Source organism: Alligator sinensis, unplaced genomic scaffold, assembly GCF_000455745.1.
Source record: "Alligator sinensis unplaced genomic scaffold, ASM45574v1 scaffold210_2, whole genome shotgun sequence".
Lineage (NCBI taxonomy): Eukaryota > Metazoa > Chordata > Crocodylia > Alligatoridae > Alligator > Alligator sinensis.
Window position 1 is genome coordinate 945,716 of NW_005841946.1, and position 18,813 is coordinate 964,528.

The 18,813-nt window shown below is 41.3% G+C and overlaps 1 protein-coding gene across 3 annotated transcripts in view; it reads left to right on the plus strand.

Moving 5' to 3' along the window:
- The window catches only part of ASB7 (ankyrin repeat and SOCS box containing 7), a 48,999-nt gene that overhangs the window by 23,672 nt on the left and 6,514 nt on the right, over window positions 1-18,813 (plus strand). For all 3 annotated transcript variants that reach the window (XM_006020069.3, XM_025199571.1, XM_025199570.1), the window contains exon 4: window positions 5,632-6,237. In XM_006020069.3, the coding sequence (XP_006020131.1) occupies window positions 5,632-6,237 (606 nt within the window). The remainder of the gene's footprint in view (window positions 1-5,631; window positions 6,238-18,813) is intronic.

Consider the following 18,813-nt stretch of genomic DNA (forward strand, 5'->3'; position numbering starts at 1 on the left):
CCCGATGGTCTCTCTACTATCTGTATCAAAAAGGAATCCCCCACATTCTCCAATAATTTGCAGGACTGCTTGTGCACTGCTGTTTCCCTCTGCACAGATAACCCAATAATGGAAAGCCACCCTGACCCTGAAAACCAGGTCCTGTGATTTGTAAGCTTCTGTCAGTTGTTTAAAGAAAGCCTCATCCACCTCTTCCTCTGGTCTGGTGGCCTATATCAGACACCCACCATGACACTGCTGTTGCTACTCTCCCCTCTTATCTTTCACCAGAGGTTTTCAATATGCCCATCTTCCACTTTGTACTGCACATCAGAACACATATATTTCCCCTTTATATATAGAGCAACATCTCCTCCTTTTTCCCCCTGCCTGAACAAATTAAGCCTGTCCACAACCATACACCAGTCACATGAACTATCCCACCACCTCTCTATAATCCCAACTGCATCATAATTCCTCGATTTGTACTAGGACAACCAGTTCTGCCTTTGTGTTTCCCATGCTACTTGCATTAGTACATCAACACTTCAGGTATCTAACTGTTTGTCCTATAGTCTTCCTGAGAACATAGTGGAAGTCTTAGCAATTGCTTCCCCTTGTGAATTTTTTATTTAGGTCCCCTGGCTCTTCAGGCTGGTCTTTACTATTTATTTTATCCAGGAAGAGCGCACACCAACTGCAGATGCTTCCTTAGCCTGACGAAGGTATTTATACCCGAAAGCTTGCAAAGAAGAATTTTTCCAACTAGTTGAAGAATTTTGCCAAATATAAAAGATATCAGATTTACCCAAAGAACCTTGTCTGCCTATGTTAGACCAACAACTTATTCTCTTGAAAGAAGATGTGCTTTGCCCCACTGAACAGTTGCTGCCTCAGGGTTACAAATTTGCTGTCATTAACGAGTTTGCTGATAACTGTAGGTGCTTTTTACATTTAATATAGCAATTAAATGTACTTGGAGATTAGGGGAAAATGGTACAGCTCATTATAGTTTCTCCAGAAGATGGCAGCAAAGCACTGGCTGAGCAGCAAGGGGTTGTCTCGTTTTTTTTGTTGTGTTTTTTTTGTTTTTGTTTAAATGATCTGGCTATTTAATTGAGTAGAAAATTGGTATCATTGGCCCAGTAAAAAATCATAATCTTAATAGGAATTAAAATATCATTACCATATGGTGCTGTCCATCATATTTGCTTTCTTAGAGCTTATCGGTTACATGGCTTGTTTACACAATTAATTGGATTTCTTCACTCTTCCTGAGATATACTAATCTCTTACACAGAGCTTGGTACTTGGCTGGTCTTTATGACGGAACAATTGGATTTGCCGGGGATGGGAACTGTAAAGCAATTTTAAAAGGGATGCCCTTGTTTTTGAGAGCCATTGCAGGGTAGGGGAAGGCAGGGAGAAAGCTGTGCAACAGCTGCTCAAATTGAGTCTCAAGCTGGCATAGACTTGTAATATCACAGTAATAGGCTGGCCTGCAAGGCATCCCATAGGTCAGGAAATTTGGCATTGGGAGCATCTGCAATTAACACTGTCACCACCCCCACCACAAAATTTCCAAGCCTGTAGACTAGGTGGCATGATCCTGCATGCAGGGACTAGGGCTGCTGGTGTGATTTGGTGCAGGGGGCTGAGGCTGGGACTAGAGATGAAGCCTGAACTGGCATGGAGGGCTGGGGCCACGTGCTGAGCCAGCCCTGCACATCGGATCGGGCCCATTGATCAGATTTGGCCAACAGACCAGCCTTGCACCACACATCTGGCCTGCAAGAATAAAAGATTGAGCACCACTGGTCTAAACCAGCTCACCTTATTTAAGTACGTGATGTGGTGGCCCATCAGATACAGCATGTATGTGCAGCTGATATGCCTTGCAGAGGAGCTGAAGGAGAGGATGGCAGGGTCTATGACTACAATCTCTTTTTTCTGTGACAACTGCATTCCTGGTATACGTCGGTTTTTGTGGGACTTGCAGCCCTACTCATTCAGTGCTGTAGGCTTTAGTTGGGAAACTGCTCTTCTAGAAAATGGGCTGAGCAGTCTGAAAATAGGAACTGTAGGAGCAACTGATGCTCATTATCTGAATTCTCATATTTAGTAGGGCCAGCAGTTTCATTTCAACACTGTTTCAACTCATTTTGAGCTCAAAACAGCAAAATCGAAATGAAACAGAGAGCTTTGAAACAGCCTCGAAACGAAACGAGGCAAGTGGAACCTTTGGAAATTTTCAAAACATTTCAAGTTTCAAAGCTCAAGCCGGACTTGCCTGCAGGGAAGCAGAAACTAAAGTAAGGAGAGGGAGGGGGAAGAGGGGGCAAGGGGGTGGAATGGACTGCTCTCATTATTGACCGTGTAACTGGCCAATGACTGTCATCCTTCCCTGAGGTCTCTTCCAATCCCAGTGCTCTGGGGGAGGGATGGAAAAACTGCATAAAAGGCAGCATTGTTTGACCTGCTCTGCTTTCTGCCTTGGTGTTAGTTGAGTGAGGGCGCACATTAACACACAGTGTCGCCCACCCATGTCAAAAGTTTTGCCTGTCAACAGCATCCAGAGGTGCAGAGCCCCAGAACCCAGAGGCCCCTGCACCTATCTCCTTGACAGCTGGCAGGCTTTGTGGCCTCAGCAGGGGTTAGCATGCCTGCAGTTTGGACCCCACTATGGCTTAAAACATACATGTGACATGAGTTGTTTTTTTTTGTTTGTTTCAAGATTTTTGAGGTGCAGTTTCCCAGAAACCCCTGCACCTATCTCCTTGAACTGTGACAGGCTTCATGCCCTCAGAAGGGGCTACCATTCCAACAAGTTTCATCCAAATCAGGCCAGAAATGACAAAGTTATAGGATATTTCGAGCTTCCCCATTATAGCCTGTGGGCGAAACGTCGAAACAGCATTGAAGCAGTGAACCGTTTCGATAAAAACGAAACGAAATAGCAGTTTCAAATAGAAATGAAATTCAAAACGAAACGCTGTTCCGTTGAAATGCAAGTCGAAACAGAACGGTGCCATTTCGCACAGCCCTAATTAGTCTTTGGGCATTTCTGCAACATGGTGTGTGCTTTGTTTTAGCATATGGTAGGAAAGATGCCAAGTCACAGTTGTGAATAGAGCTCCGCAAAATTTCGCTGGGTTTCATTTTGAAATGTTTTGAGCTCGAAACAGTGAAATCGAAATGAAACAAAAGGCTTCAAAACGGCCTCGAAACAAAACAAGGGAAGTCGAAATATTTTGAAAGTTTCAAAATGTTTTGAGTTTCGAACCTGGGCTTGCTTGCAGGGAAACAGAAACTAAGGAGAGGGAGGGGGAAGAGGAGGGAAGGACTGCTCTGATATTGACTGTGTAGCTGGTCAGTGACTGTGGTCCTTCCCTGAGGTCCTTTGCAGTCCCAGTGCTCTGGGGGAGGGATGGAAAACTAGCTGCACCTTAACACACACAGTCCCCCGCCCCCCCCCCCCCCCCCCCCCTTCACCTATCTCCTTGAAACTTGGCAGGCTTCATGCTCTCAGAAGGGGCTACCATCCCTGATGTTTTCATCCAAATCCGCCAAGAAATGACAAAGTCATAGACAGTTTCGTGCTTCCCCATTATAGCCTATGGGTGAAAAGTCGAAACAGCGAAACAGTTTGTTTCTGTCAAAACAGAAGTCGAAATGAAACACTGCCGTTGCGTGCAGCCTTAGTTGTGAACTCCTATCGGCCTGCTAACTCAGGACTGTTTCCCCCCACGTTGGTTTTGCCTGACTTCACTCGAAATTTCCCAAGTGCTGAAGTTTCTGCTGCTTCCTATTCCCCATCCTAATACAGCTCTTACTGTCAGCAGCTTTGTCCGCATATCCAACCTCAGCTTTTACTTAATATCCTTTCACTGCTTTGAGGTGGCCCTACAATAACTTCTTCCTCCTCTCAATTTATAACTTCTGTCAGTGGTTTCTCTTTTCCATTTTAACTGCTTGGATACAGTGTGATTACTTGGTTCTTTTCAACTTTCCACCTTTAATAATAGTGATAAATTTAAAAAACAATAATTTTAAAAAAATTCTCAAGCTCTCTGATCTCTTTTTTTAGTCTTCCCTGAACTCTATATTTTGCCAGTATATTTCTAGTAACAAGATATATCCCAGCGCAGTCCCAGGTGTGTTCTCAGAACCATATTAAGGGGGCGAAAATCCTACCTGTTCTGTGACTGGATATTTTTCTCTTGGTTTTTCCTTCTGTTTTTTTCCTCGTATTGTGTCTTATTATAAGCTTCATTTGTGTAGTAAGTTGCCATTTGAGCTAGAGTTGGTTTCTTACTCCCTTGGCTAGCAAGGGTTGGGAACAGAGCAGAAGATTTGGCCATATGTATACAGTACAATAGGGGTAGGTGAAGAGAGTATTTCTCCTGGGCAGCGTAATTCCCATTGGAAGAGTATTGATAGCCTCCAAAAGGAGCTCTGTTTGATTCTATACCTTCTGGAGGAAGGGTCATACCATAACGTGGTCTTTGGCTCCTCATCACATCTGTCCTCCAGAGCAAATTTATGGGAGTAGAGCGGGTGTTGGAATGGAACCCGTGTCAAGATGGTATCAAATTTAAGGCTGGTTTTCTATGTGGACAGTACCTCTCTTCACACACCAAGAGACTTTGATTGGGAGACTTAAGCTTGCATAATGTAAATGCATAGAAGATGCCTATGTTTCTAGGTAACACTAGTAAGGAGGGAGGGGGTGAGAAGGTCCTCAGCCTGTCCTGCCAGCGGGGTAAGAAGTAATGGTGGAATGGTGACCATTTTAGTAGGCAACTTACTGGATGATGTACGTGGGAAGAAAGACTAAAAAAGAAATTGGAAGTGGGAAGTTTGTGTTGGAATTAGCTGAATTAGTTTGGTTATTTAATTTTAAAACTTGGATCCATTTGAATTTCTGTACTGTTAGAGGGGAGAATCTGTCCATCATTTTTATTGACGTTTCTTTTCCCCCTTCCCCTCTCCCTCATAATGGCATGCTTACATTCTTGTAAAATCCTAAATTTTTGTAAAAACTATAAATTCAGAACAGACTCTTCATCTATAAAAACAGACTTTATCAAGATAATCTGAAATAACATATATCTTGCATGCTTTGGAAATCCTACAGACCGCAGAGAAACTTTTTACCTAATACAGTATTACACCCTAAAAACAACACCATCTTGCCAGACCACAAAACATCCGCAATTTGGGACAACAGATGTTGCTACACATGCTTCTTTTTAAGAGCAAGAAGCAGCACACAGAAAAATAAAACGGAAAAAGAGGCATAATATTGTAGAGCTACGGTAGACTTGCATGGACCAGGAAGTTTGAGCTGTTTGGTTTAAGGATGCGTGTGAGCTATGGGAAGAGTGCGTGCGTGTGTGTGTAAATAACTTCATTTGTTCTAGTCCACTTTTTACCTTCACTTAATGAAAAAAATCTTTTGACCTTCTGTTAGTGGAATTTAGTCCATAAAAGCAAGAATTAGTTTGAAGTCTGTCAAACCATTTCAAATATTCCTTGAAATATACATTTTTAAAATTTTTTTTTTAATCGAGTGCAATTCGACTCTCTGTTGCATCAGCTTTTTGTGCTTTTAAGGTCTAACTGTGTTTTTTTTCTATTCTTTTACTTTAGCTGATCCCACAGTTAAGGACTTAATTGGAGGCTTCACTGCTCTGCATTATGCAGCCATGCATGGCCGAGCAAGGATTGCACGCTTGATGCTGGAATCTGAGTATAGAAGTGACATTATCAATGCAAAAAGCAATGATGGTTGGACTCCCCTCCACGTAGCAGCCCACTATGGCAGAGACTCATTTGTCAGACTCCTGCTGGAGTTCAAGGCGGAGGTTGATCCACTCAGTGATAAAGGTACTACACCGCTTCAACTGGCCATTATTCGTGAGAGGTCAAGCTGCGTGAAAATCCTTCTGGATCACAATGCCAACATCGACATTCAGAACGGTTTCCTGTTACGATACGCTGTGATCAAAAGCAATCACTCTTATTGCCGAATGTTCCTTCAGAGAGGGGCGGATACAAACTTGGGTCGTTTAGAAGATGGACAGACACCATTACACTTGTCTGCTCTTAGAGATGATGTGCTTTGCGCGCAAATGTTATATAATTATGGAGCAGACACTAATACAAGGAACTATGAAGGACAGACCCCACTGGCTGTTTCAATAAGTATTTCTGGAAGTAGCCGACCCTGTCTGGATTTCTTACAAGAAGTGACAAGTATGTAAGAAAATTTAATCAAAAGATGCATTGTCCTTTGATATCATTGGGTTTAGCCTTAGGAAAATATTAGAGTAGCACCTCACTCCTAGTTAAATGCACGAAAAGGTCACTGGGGGTGAGGGTTGGGTGTCTTATTTGACAAAAATAGTGAACTCTAAGGATGTCCCATTAAAGCAAGCTTTGTTTAAATATATAACATATTGCAAGCCTTCATAAAAAAAAATAAAAAAATAATAGCTTTACTAGGACTGGCCTTGCACATAAGCAAAGCTTAGATTCTTAGGCTTGATTGATTGATTTGGTGTCCTGAAGAGATTCAAAAGTTAGCTGGCGTTATGCCCAGAGCAGAAGAAAACTTTTTTCCTTGATTGATCTTCTTCCAACCTGCCCCCATGATGGGGAAAGCAAGGAGTATCTTGCATTTTCCAGCCTTCCCTACCTTCTGCAACTTGTGTACATTCACAGATGGTAGCACTAGTTCTGGTTATTTTGTTAGCACTCTTGAGAGGAGAGAGAAGTTCTTATAATGTATTCACTTCTGAAGTTTAAATTGTCTTGAGTACATGGGACATGGCATATTTTATAGAGTACCTGTTGTGATTTGTTGGAACAGCTGTCTTGCTGAAGTACTTATCTCATTCCGAAAACTTTTAACCTATGACTACAGCCTGCAAAGTGTTAGATGTTATTAGGAGAACAGTGATATTAAGAATATTCTTAATGATTCTAACAGGGCTTGATTATTCCTTGCCCAGCCAGGATAGTGTTTCAACGAGAGAGCTTCTAACTGAAAAGTATTATAGGACTTTTAAAAAGCCCAAACATAATTCTCTTGCTTCTGCATTTTGTGTTTTCAAACCATAAAGGTTCAGCACCATATACAATATAGGCATTAGAGAAACTGAAACTTCATTGACAAAAATCAGATGTTAACTGTAAATTGTTGACAGTGAAGCATTTGGAACTGGAACTGGCTATGACTTCAGGTTTTCACCTTTCAGTGTTCACTAAAGGCATTCATAAACATCTGAAATCTAGAGATACAGTATTTGGACAGGTGGAAGTCAGTAACAAGAAATGCAAGCAAAAATAACTGTTTTTAATTTCACTGAATAACTTTATCCAGAACTGGATTGTCCCTTTTCCTGACTTCTTAGAAGACGCTCATCATTTTAACAGTACTGTTAAGGTTTTTTATGGATGATATAATATCCAAGTTTCCATAGGCTTAGTAGAACTTAACTGTACACAGGAAGTAGTTTTCAAGCTTCCAAAACTTGTTTCTAATATCTAAAGTTTCCCCTCCCACCAAAAAAGAAAAATCCTGAAAACTTAAATAGGAACTCCTTTGTAGGAAGTTCCTAGAAAGAATGAAAAATTATTCCACAGCGTTCAAATCTCCTGAAACTTGAAGTGGTATCCTGTAGCTTTAATTAGTAGAAGTCTTTAAAATGTGCAAAATACAAATGTTCAGCACACCAAAACTTTCCGATTCTCTTCTCTTTAGGGGATGCTCGTGCATTTGAGTTTACAAAAATAGCATTAATGTACTGCTAGACAGCTTTAAATCACTTGAGAATGTTCAGCAAATCTTCTCTCTTTTTCCAAAGCACGGCTGGAAACTTTGTCCTGAAGGACTAAGCAGCCTACTTTAAAAACAATCCAAATAGCAACACATTCTCATTGACCTGTCGAATGCAAGGCATGTAGGAATTACTGGTACCACCAGTAGTACTCTAGTGATGGGGATGAATATGAAGAGACTGAATCTGATTGTAAAGCAGGGAGGGAGGTGGGGGAGGGTCTTTTTTTTAAATTTTTGGCTTCTAGATTGTTTAGTAAATCCATAAATGATTTTGATATGCCTGCCCAGAAGCAGATGAAGATCCTTATGATCCTTATTTGATTATCCACATGTCAAAGCTGTCTCACATTTCAGTGATGACCTTTGGGTAACTAAAGGAATTACGGCACTTTATACTATAGAAAAATAGTGGAGTTATGGAGGAGAAAGTAGCATCAATTACAAGATCTTTAGCTACTTAGTCCCTCTTGTGTTAGGCAAAGGGAACCATGGTAGGATTAAATTGACTACAAGTTGAAGGCTGGGTTTGAAAGATCAGTTTTGCTGGTCATTTCCTGATTCTTTTCTTGGCAACATAACCTCACCAGCACTATAGAGCTCATGTATGCTCTCCAAGGGCTAACAAGCTTGCCACCATCGTCAAGCTGGATGGAGCCCCTAAGCTTGCATCTGTACTGATGCTTGTGATTGGATGACTCCCACTCAAATTGTGTCCATTTATTTTGAGTCTAAGAAAGGAGTCGGTTTTGATTTAATAGGAGCTGTCCTATATCATGTCAAAATCCTTAGCTGAACGCTGAGTAAATAGTTGCTCTCCATGGTAACTGATTGCTCTGGATGATTTGAGCATCTATTTGGTAATTCATCTGGGTCAGTTTAAGAATTTGTGGTCACCATGACAGCCATGGTGGCCAGCCTTGCCACAATAGACACTGTTAGCAATAATCTGGAACCTTTTTGGTTTAGCATTTTGGATGATAGACCCCTTCCAGAGGCCACCATTTCCTTTGTTTTGAGGTCAGGGTGCGCATTAGGGCTGTGAGAAACTTCGGCAGCCTTTTCATTTTTGGAGGTGATTCGGCACCCAAAACACCAAATCTGAAACTAAATGGAAGGCTCCAAAACATCTCCGAAACGAAATCATCCAAAACGTTTCGGAAAACTTCAGAGTTTTGGAGCTGGGCTTGCAGGGAAACAGAAACTAAGAAGGGTGGGGGGAGGACTGCTCTGATATTGAGATCTGTAGCTGGCCAGTGTCTGTGATCTGTCCCTGAGGTCCCTCCAATCCCAGCAATCTGGGGGAGGGACGGCAGCCTGCTGTCATCCTGCATGCAGATCTGGGGCACCACGTGCCCTGAGAGGAGTCTGACAGCCCCGCAGCCCTCCTGGGTGGCGCAGACCCCCAGATCTGTGTACAGGATGACAGCATGCTGCCGCTGCCGATAAGTGATACGAATTTTGCTTTGAACAGTTTGAGGTGCAGTTTCACAGAAACCCCTACACCTATCTCCTTGAAACCTGGCAGGCTTCATGCCCTCAGAAGGAGCTACCATCCCTGCAATTGTCATCCGAATCATGCAAGAAATTACAGTTAGAGGCATTTTAGTGGTTCTACATTATAGCTTATGGCCGAATCACCAAAACAGCATTGAAACTTCAAAAAAGATTCAGCCGAATCGAAACAGAACAGTGATCCAAAACACTGAAACAAATCACTGTCCCTCCGAAATGGCTGAATCTGAAACCGAATCGAAACACAGCCGTTTTGCACAGCCCTAGTGCACATCTGTCATTGAGGCTTTTTTTGTTTTGTGTGGTGCTTTGGCCTCATGACTATGAGCAATATAAATGTTATCGTAAAGGCTATTGTAGTGGGACAATAGTGATCTGACATTACTTATCAGTATGGACCTCCCAGGTACCCTTTCTCTGTTGTGTTTTCATGGTCTACATATTTCATCTGTCCTAGAATTTTGATGGTAGATGTTCCCAGGTAGGTCACCTATCTTGCCAATCGCCTGCTGATAATGATTTCTAGTGATGCCCATGCCTGAAATGTCATCATGCTCAGCAGCAGAGTAGCTCAGTCTTGATTTTCTTTTTTTTAAAGGCCTGGGAAGGTGTTTTGTTTTGATGTTAATCCAGCATGCTTAATGAATATCTTTATTGATGTATTTTGTATGCATACCCAGAGGTCAGGAGGAATGTCTTAAATCAGGCATAATGGTCTCTGTTTAAATATCAGATTTACTACTAGAAGCCAAAGTTTTATAATTATGTGAATTAATTTGCAAAGGGCATCAAGCCAATATTTTAAAACGTGCTTTCAAAGGCAAGGACTGCACACTTCAGACAAGACAAGTACCATCTGTTTTTCAGTCTAGGCACAAGCCAGTGTACTTAATTGAGGACACAGTGTATTTCCTTCTCTATTGGCTTTTGAGGGATTGATAAAAGTGAGCTTTTATCTGAACCAGGGATCAGAACACTGTGCAAATTGATAAAGATCTCAGCCATAATACAGGGAGCCTGCAGTGCCCTAAAACAGAGAGTAGGCAAGGGGCCAAGCCCTTTAATACACGCTCATTCTTAGAACTGAATGTCTTTAAAAAGATCTGGTTTGGGGTTGGTTTTTGGGTGGTTGCTTGGCTGATTTGGGTTTTTCTGGACCTGAGGAAATGTCTTTTGTATACCTCCCAGGCAGAAATAACAGTCACACGCACTTTTAAAGGAATCCCAAAAGGAGTGGAAGTTAGATTCTTCCAGCTTCTCAAACACTTGAAGACAGAGATGGAAATTGGGAGCAATTAAATTGTAATCCCCGACTCTAATGCTAACTCAGCCCTCAGCAAATGACTCTAATCTTTGTGTCTTATTATTTTTTTACCCCCCATGTAAAAATAGATAATACTTGCCTATTTCAAGGTGAAAAGTGCTGTAAGAGTTCTATCTTTACTCTTCACTGGGTGAACATCCTTATAGCTGATCTCAATGGATGAGAGAGCTCCTTTTTGGAGCCAGTAGGCCTCTCGCCTTAATTGTCCTGAGACTCTAAATGAAGAGTTGCTTACTCATGTGCTGGCAGAAATTTAGGATTGCGAGATCATTACCAGCCCCTGCATAATATTCTGGAGCGTTTAGTGGGGTTGAGTTTGAATCCATTAAAAACAGAATGAAAAATGCATCTTGCATATGGCACGAATAATATTTATCTACATGTATAATTACCATCCCAGAAGAAAACATTTTTTTTGAAATTTTAGGTCATGTTGAGAAAGTATTGGTAACTGAAGAAAAAGCATGCAAGAGAACACTGTTACTCTACTTAATGGAAGCAAATTCTTCAATTCAGCACTACCTTCAATTAAAAACACCCTGCCCTGCTGCCCCCTCTCCTGTCGTTCCCCCCCCCCCCCCCCCCCCCCCACCTCCACTTCCCTGATCCTGTAACCTAGTTTAATCACAGTTTGCACATGCATCTGGAGAGGAACTTTTGAATTAACTAGTGTATCTTCTGTGGCACGGTCTGCATAGTATATGTATTAACAGTTGTAACTTATAACAAGCATGTTATGACTAAGATCTGGAAAGTCCTCAAATGGGTTAAGCGCTAATAATTAATCTGTATTAAGATAGTTCTACATCTTCAAAATGGCAAATCACCAGCTTTGACAAAGGACTTTTAAATCATCTGTTTAGAATATTTCACATAACCCCAGACGCGTGCATGACGTTTTCCAGAAAAAAAGAAAGACCTATAAAGAAACCTGTAGGAGCTTCACTTCCTGGGAAGTTTATAGTTGAAAACCTTTTTGCAAAAATTTGGGCAAATGACCAGTTAAAATAAAGCAAAACCCTTTGATTTTTTTTTTTAATCATTGCATAGTTTAATTCCTGTATTGAGAAAAGTGTTAATATAAAATCCTGGTGTCCATAGTTACAATTCTGATAACAAAATGAAAGCATTAAGTCCTTGAAATCACCTGCTTGGATGCACATCATCTTTTGGGAAAGCAGTGTTCTTCTCAACTTTACTCGTTTTATTAGCGTGTTGTAACAGGCATGAAACTTGCTGAAGTTGTAAAAATCCATTACCTTGCTAGATGCTAGTAATCTCTCTCTAATAGATAGGATTTATTTTGTCAGCCTGAGTTTTGCTTGCAGGCTATAGGAATCAGTTGTTTATCAGTGAGACCAGTCAAATTAAAATGTAGACTGAGTCACATGATACTTTTGGGGGGTTGCTAGTAAAGTAACTGCTGTTCAAAGACCAGGACAGTCTTTAAACAATTTCTGGTGCTTTTATGTAGTACATTGGAGATGGATCAGATTGCCTTTTTTAGAGAATTGTCACAACCCAACTTTTTTCACTAAGGATAAAAAAGGGGCTCCATTTTCAAAGCTCGGCATGCAGTTTTAGCTATGTGATTGGCATTAAAAGTGAAGAGTTGGCATCAAATCTGCTCTTTAGACAACAACTGTGTGTGTGTGTGTGGGGGGGGGGTTGTGGTCAGATAGCTCTCCTGAAACTGCTGTCTCCTCATCGCTGTTTCAATATCCCTATGTGAAAATAAGTATATACGATTCCTATTCAAATATGTGAAGTAAGGGTGGTTTTGTTCCACGGAACACAGTGCAGCATTCAGTAAAATGTCAAGTATGCGAAATGGAAGGTGCCACTTCCATTGAACTCGCATAGCCGTTCATGCATTTGAACTTGCGTATCCGTTTATTCATTTCTTCTAGATTGATCAAAGGGGATTTATATAATCATGATACTGAAGATATTTTTTGGTGAAAGCGCTAGTACTATATACATAGCTCAAAGACAACCTTTCAGTCAAATTACTGATTACTGCTGACAAGTAGTATGTTGATAAAATTGTAGAGTTTAGATTATTAAAATCCCAGTTACTTATAAATCACTAATGTATCTTCTGTGCTTTTATTTTTTTTAAAGTTTACTACTTGCTGGGGTTATCCATATATAAATTTTAAATCCCAAAATATGCGTCTTTGCATGTTTGTTGTTTTGAAATATATGGACATCTAAAGCTCAAATATGGTGAATTATATATTTTGGAGCACTTAAAAAAACAAAAATTAATGTTTAAAGTCCTTATGGCAGAGGTATAGTGATCATTAACTTAGTTTAAAAGCTCCATCTTAAAATTAGCTTGTATTGTGTACGTTTTTGAAATATGAGTTAACTGCTGGCTTTATCCTGTAGGACTAACTTATAGTTTGAGAGAAGTTCCTTGTGTTTTGTGGGCACTATTATATCAATAGCCACAATAATCTGACCATTTCAGTTACTGTGAAGAATGGCCTTAATGAGTGCCAGTGCTGCATACATTGGATTGAATCGGTGGCTTTTCTTGGCACTTACAGTGGTACAAACCAAGTGATCACTCTAGTCATTAAGCACTGCTTTTTAGATTGGATTACTACATGCTGCATTTCTTGAACTGCTGAGACCTAAACCTTGTCCAGCTAAGCCTATGGCAGCATTCGGGGGTGGGGGGGCAAGTTTATTCCAGACTCTGGAGACTCGGATAATCTCTCCCATATGTACCAGCCACTTCTTACTCTTCAGGTCCAGCTGGATTTAGAATTCAAGTTTTCAAAACTTTTTTTTCATTCAGCACAAGGATGAATGAGAGAAAAAACACCCCAGAATAGCCACAAGTTCAATCACCAGGGATGTGAGACTAAAGTTCATATCCCGGGGCCAAGACTATGGATTTGAACCTGGGTCCCCTACATTCTTGATAAGAATGCCCTTGTCATTGAACTGTTCCCGATTTGGGGGGGGTCCCTTTTTTAACTTGAAACGTCATCATGCAATTGGTCCATTTTTGCCAAACATGCTTTTGAAGTAACATTTTGCCAGAGAATTCCTGACCAGTGGTATTAAGCAGAAACCCTCACGAAATAGCAGTTTTTACTTAGTTCGAACAAAGCATTGAAGAGGAAAGAATTTAATAACAAATTGTGTGCACATTTCACTTAATCTGATCTAAAGCTTTGCTAAAACAAGCTAGATGCGGATTTCCTCTTGGGTAAAAGGAGTAGAACAGACTAGTTTGTGTTCTCATAGCCAATCCCCATTTCCTGTGTCTTTGGGTCTCTGAGTCTGTGCTTCTCTTGTTAAAATTGGTTTGTGCCATCCTTGGAGAGGAGAGACTACAGGTCTTAAGGCTATCCTAGCATTGTGCTTTTATGAACTTTAAGAGTAAGCTGCAGAGAGGACTTGGAAAAGGCTTCCTTTCTTGCATTCGAAACCTTCTTTAAGTTTATCCCAACCGTGCAGTTGGTCCAATGAAAGAGATCACCCACAAAAACCCTTGGCTGCTGTATCATTCCTGGGCCATTACAGCAGCAACATCACTCCAGGCCACCAAAACAAGATGAGAATAGGTAGATTATGCTGCCCAGAAACATTGGGTAGAATATTCTCATCTATATTGTGGTGCATTGATACCACAAGTGAAAGAGTTGGGTAGAGTAATCCTAAAGTATTACGATCATTGAAGAGCATCATCAAAGTATTCTGTGCTGGACTTGCTTTTTTCCATCATTGCTACTGGCACCGCTGCAAGTTCTTTCCAGTCCATTTCTTCCTCTTACCTGAGTTACCAATCACTTGAATACCACAGTTTCAGTGTCCGGGATGGCATAAATGTTGGAAACATGTTCCTTTTTAAAACACTGGATTGTATGAGCAATAGCTAAATCATATGTTTAAGAAATTGAATGTCTGAGAGAAAGAAGGTAAGATGAAACGGTATGCAGTTACTGTAAAAATAAAGCTTTTAATTTCCAGCATGGCAGTGTAATGGAAATCAGGCTTTCCAGCTGCTAAATTTGTGACAATTTTGGCTTTAGACACTGAGGGCGTGTCCAGACGAGCGTGCACGTGCATTTCCCCAGGGACAAATAGCAGTGTCACATAGTTGTATGGCTGCTACTTGTCCCCGGGGAACACCTATGCACGTGCACTCTGGTGCACAGCATGTTGCCCCGGGTAGAATAGGGAAGGCTGGCCCCAGCGGCCTTATCTGGGGGTCTCCCAGGGCTCCCGTGGTGGCAGTCCGGCAGCAGAAAGACTGGTTGGCAACTGGAGCTTGACTCTGGCCAGTAAGGCTCTCGTTTTGGTTGGCACGCACTGCTGCCACATGCACCACCCTGCTTTTCTCTAGTGCAGGTTTTTTTATGCCAGGACCTCCCAGCATCAAAAAACCCCACCTGTGCTGCAAATTAGTGGCTCAGGGAATGTCTGCATGTGCCATGTGTGGCACCACAGATGGGTGTGCAGTAGGGCTGTGCAAAGCTTCAGTCCTTGACTGGATTCAGCAGAGGTTCGGCCTGATTCAGTGGCCGAATCTCCGAATTTAATCAGAGGACCCTTGAATCTCTCTGAATCGAATTGGAACCCTCTGAATCGATTCAGAAAGATTTGGCAATTTGGATGTAGAGACGGCTATAAATGTTTTTTCTACATACTTCTAGGTAGCAGGGGCTCACGAATGCTGCAGTGTTGGGGCTCATGGAGCATCCCCCAAAAGCATGGGGGGCTCCCCAGCGCACTTGGTGGGAGACACAGCAGACCCAGAAGTGGACCAAAAACAGTTCTGGTCCACTTCCGGGTCTGCCAGGGTGTGCACAGGGGGGCCCGCCTACACCCCTCCCCGGCTCGGCAACTGGTGCCTCCTAGGTCGGGGGGGGCACCTGGTGACTTCCTGCGGCCGATTGCCAAGCCAGGTAGGTGCGGGGAGGGCCCCTAGCATGCTTCTCAGCAGACCCAGAAGTGGACCGGAAATACTTCCGGTCCACTTCTGGATTCACCGCCAAGCATGTGGAGGGCCCCCCGCACTCCTGTGAGAGGCGCCATGTGCCCCAGCACCGCAGCATTCACGAGCCACGCTGGAACCTCAAGGTATGTAGAAAAAACATTTAAAGCTGTGTCTATGGCCAAATCACTGATTCTCCGAATCGGCATCGAATCTTCAGATTTGGATTTGGCCGAATCAAATCGGGGGCAAATCAACGTATCGAATCACTGTCCCCGATTCAGGCTGAATCCGAATCGAACAGGGCTTACTTCACACACCACTAGTCTGCAGCACCGCATACCGCACATGTACGCTCGTCTGGATGTGCCCTGACTCGCGCGCGTGTGTGTGTGTGTGTGTGTGTGTGTGTGTGTGTGTGGGGTGCCTTCCTGGAGAGTAGTTAGTCCGGAAGGAATACAGGCAGGTCATATTAACACAGTAAAAGTATCACTAACAATTAATGAGGACAGTGTGACCTTTGTTTCATAAGTGCCCTTTTTCCAAAGTGGTTGGCAGTTGTATTTCTAAAACCGTTTCCCACACGCTCTGAAGGGAAGGAAGCTCGGCAGGTTGGCACCAGGCAGGGTGCCTAGAAAAAACACATTTTACGAAAGTAAGTAGGGAACCTCTGCTCCATTCTTTTTTAAAGAGCTCTAAAACTCACTGTTTCTCTTGTCCTGCCTAAGTCTCTGATCTAAACGGTGCTCACAGATATAAGGTAGACTGTATTCTTTTAAAAGAAGTTGGGCCTCTCCTGCTTTTAGACTATATTAAAATTAAGTCTGGCAGTGAAGTATTGTGGAATATATCGAACTAAACTCTGACAACTTCAGAAACTGGTGGGAGGGAGGGCTACATAGTAATCTTGAGAGAGAGCTGCCTCCACGATCAGTGAAAATGGTTAAACCTCTTAAAACTGGAAAAGGAACATGTAGGTAAATACAGAAGCAATCAGGAAGAATTTGGTGCATTCAGTATAAGGAGCGTAATTTTCTTTGACTTAATAGAAAAGGCAACTCTGAAAAAACAACATGTATGTCACCCACTGACATAATTAACCCCTGGAATTGAGGTATCTAGCTTAGAAATCAGGTTTTTTGGGGTTGTTTTTTTTTTTTAAGTGTTTGGAATTAACAGAACTAGCTTGCATGGCTTTGCTTTGCAATGATGATTTGCAAGTCATTTTTTATACCTTATTGTTCACTTCCGTTTGTGTTATTAGTCCTAATATCCTTCCAAACTTGTGATGCAGCAAATATTCCACACGTGTTACTTCCTAATCATTTGTAGACAAACTTTATTCATCATTTAACGTGTCTTGCTTTGCCAAGTTACTAATAACGTTTTACATTTGCCAAACTAAGGTTCACTGACGTTGGTCTATAATCCTTTATTTTTTTTTCCCTTTTCATTCAGATGCAACCAAGAATGAGTAAGTGCTCTAGACACCGTTTCTAATAAATCACAAATGCATTAATAACCCTGGAATTTGCAAGGCGTGACCTAAGACACTAACAGCCACTAGATGTAGTAACTGGTGCTTAAAATCGGAAATGCCCATTGTTAGCACATTCCCAGGAAATATTCTTAGGCTTTTCAGGGGAAAATGTCAGACATTTGATAATCGGGTCTTTAGCAGCTCTCTAAATTAACTGTTGGACCAGTTCCTTCTGGCTATTTTAAGTTGTCTGTTCCATTTTATTCTTAAATGGATCACAGGATGTTAATTAAACAGCTTTTAATTTTGATACCAAAAATCATTCTCTCCCAGCTGTATTATTGTGCATACACAAATATATAAAAAAAAACAACATGAAAATGTATAGCCTCAAGCACCATTTTGTGTAGTTACACTTTAAAGGTACTTCCATTCTGACTCCTGTTCTCAGTCTCTTCTAAATTCATGTATTTATTTATTTATTTATTTATTAATTCATTTATTGGAGAATGACACTTCTCCTACTTGGTTTGAACTCCAAGAATATTTCCCCCTCCGCCCCTGAAGTTCAAACTCTCAGCTGCCTTTTTAGTTGTATAACTTCATTTCTTTAGCAAAAATTACTTTACCGAACAGAAAATGTCACGTATTAAGTCATCACTGCAAGCCTCAATATCACGACCGAATATTACTTAGAAAGGTAGCATTCGTATAATTGGAAGGTAAGCACCCCTAGGAATATTAGGGATTATGGAAAAGGAAAAACTCCCAGCTCACTTGAATACTTCTGAAGTTCAGTATTTATGCTCAAAATGAGCTGAAACTGGTTTTGTACACAACGTATCTGTCAGGATTCCTTCACGGCCTTTTGTTATACTCCTTAAAAAAAAAAAAAATCACCTGTGAATAAATAGACCCATCTCCTGTTGCATAGAAGAAAGCCACAAAAACAAATGGGGAGCTGACTGTAGGGAGGAATCTGCAATGTGCTGACAACTGCCCAAAGTAAACTAGAAATAACAGAAATGGGTTAGAGGGGATAAGTTTTATTAAAAGATAAATAATTTCGAGGTTGGCTAAGACCTGTAACTACACAGACTCGAGAATGCAAGTGAACTGAAGTCAGCTGCGTAATTTAGACTGACAGCATGAATGGTCTAATCTCACACCTGAGATACATATTTTCACTTGGGTGATTAGCTCTTTCTAAAAGATGAGACTTCTCCCACCTCCATTTTTTAATTTTGCTGCCTAATGCATATAGCCACAGATGGCATTTTATTGTGATGCTTACTGCTATTGCATAGATATCAGGAATCCCTTTATTAAACGCATTGCATATTTGGAGGTAAGAATCTTTCTGCCTTGGCTTCTGTTTAAATCTTGAGGAAACTGGAAAATATTTCATTTAAATTGTTCAGTTTGTTTTTTGCTTGATAGGCTTATGGTTGATGCTCTTGTGAAAAACAACAGTTCAGGTATATTAGTGAAACCCATGCCTTTTTTTGCCCCCCTTGGGAATGCAAATGTGATCTTTCAGCAATAGCAATTGGAAGAAATGGCAAATGATTGCAGTAAGATTTTCTGTTGCTGATGGATTATTTTGAGAGATCAGCCTAAGCATTTACAAGTCTATTGTGCCCAGTCTTTTCAAGGTAATTGTAAGGTATTTCCACTAATAAGGTTATCTGCTGCTTTTATGCTGATTTTAATTG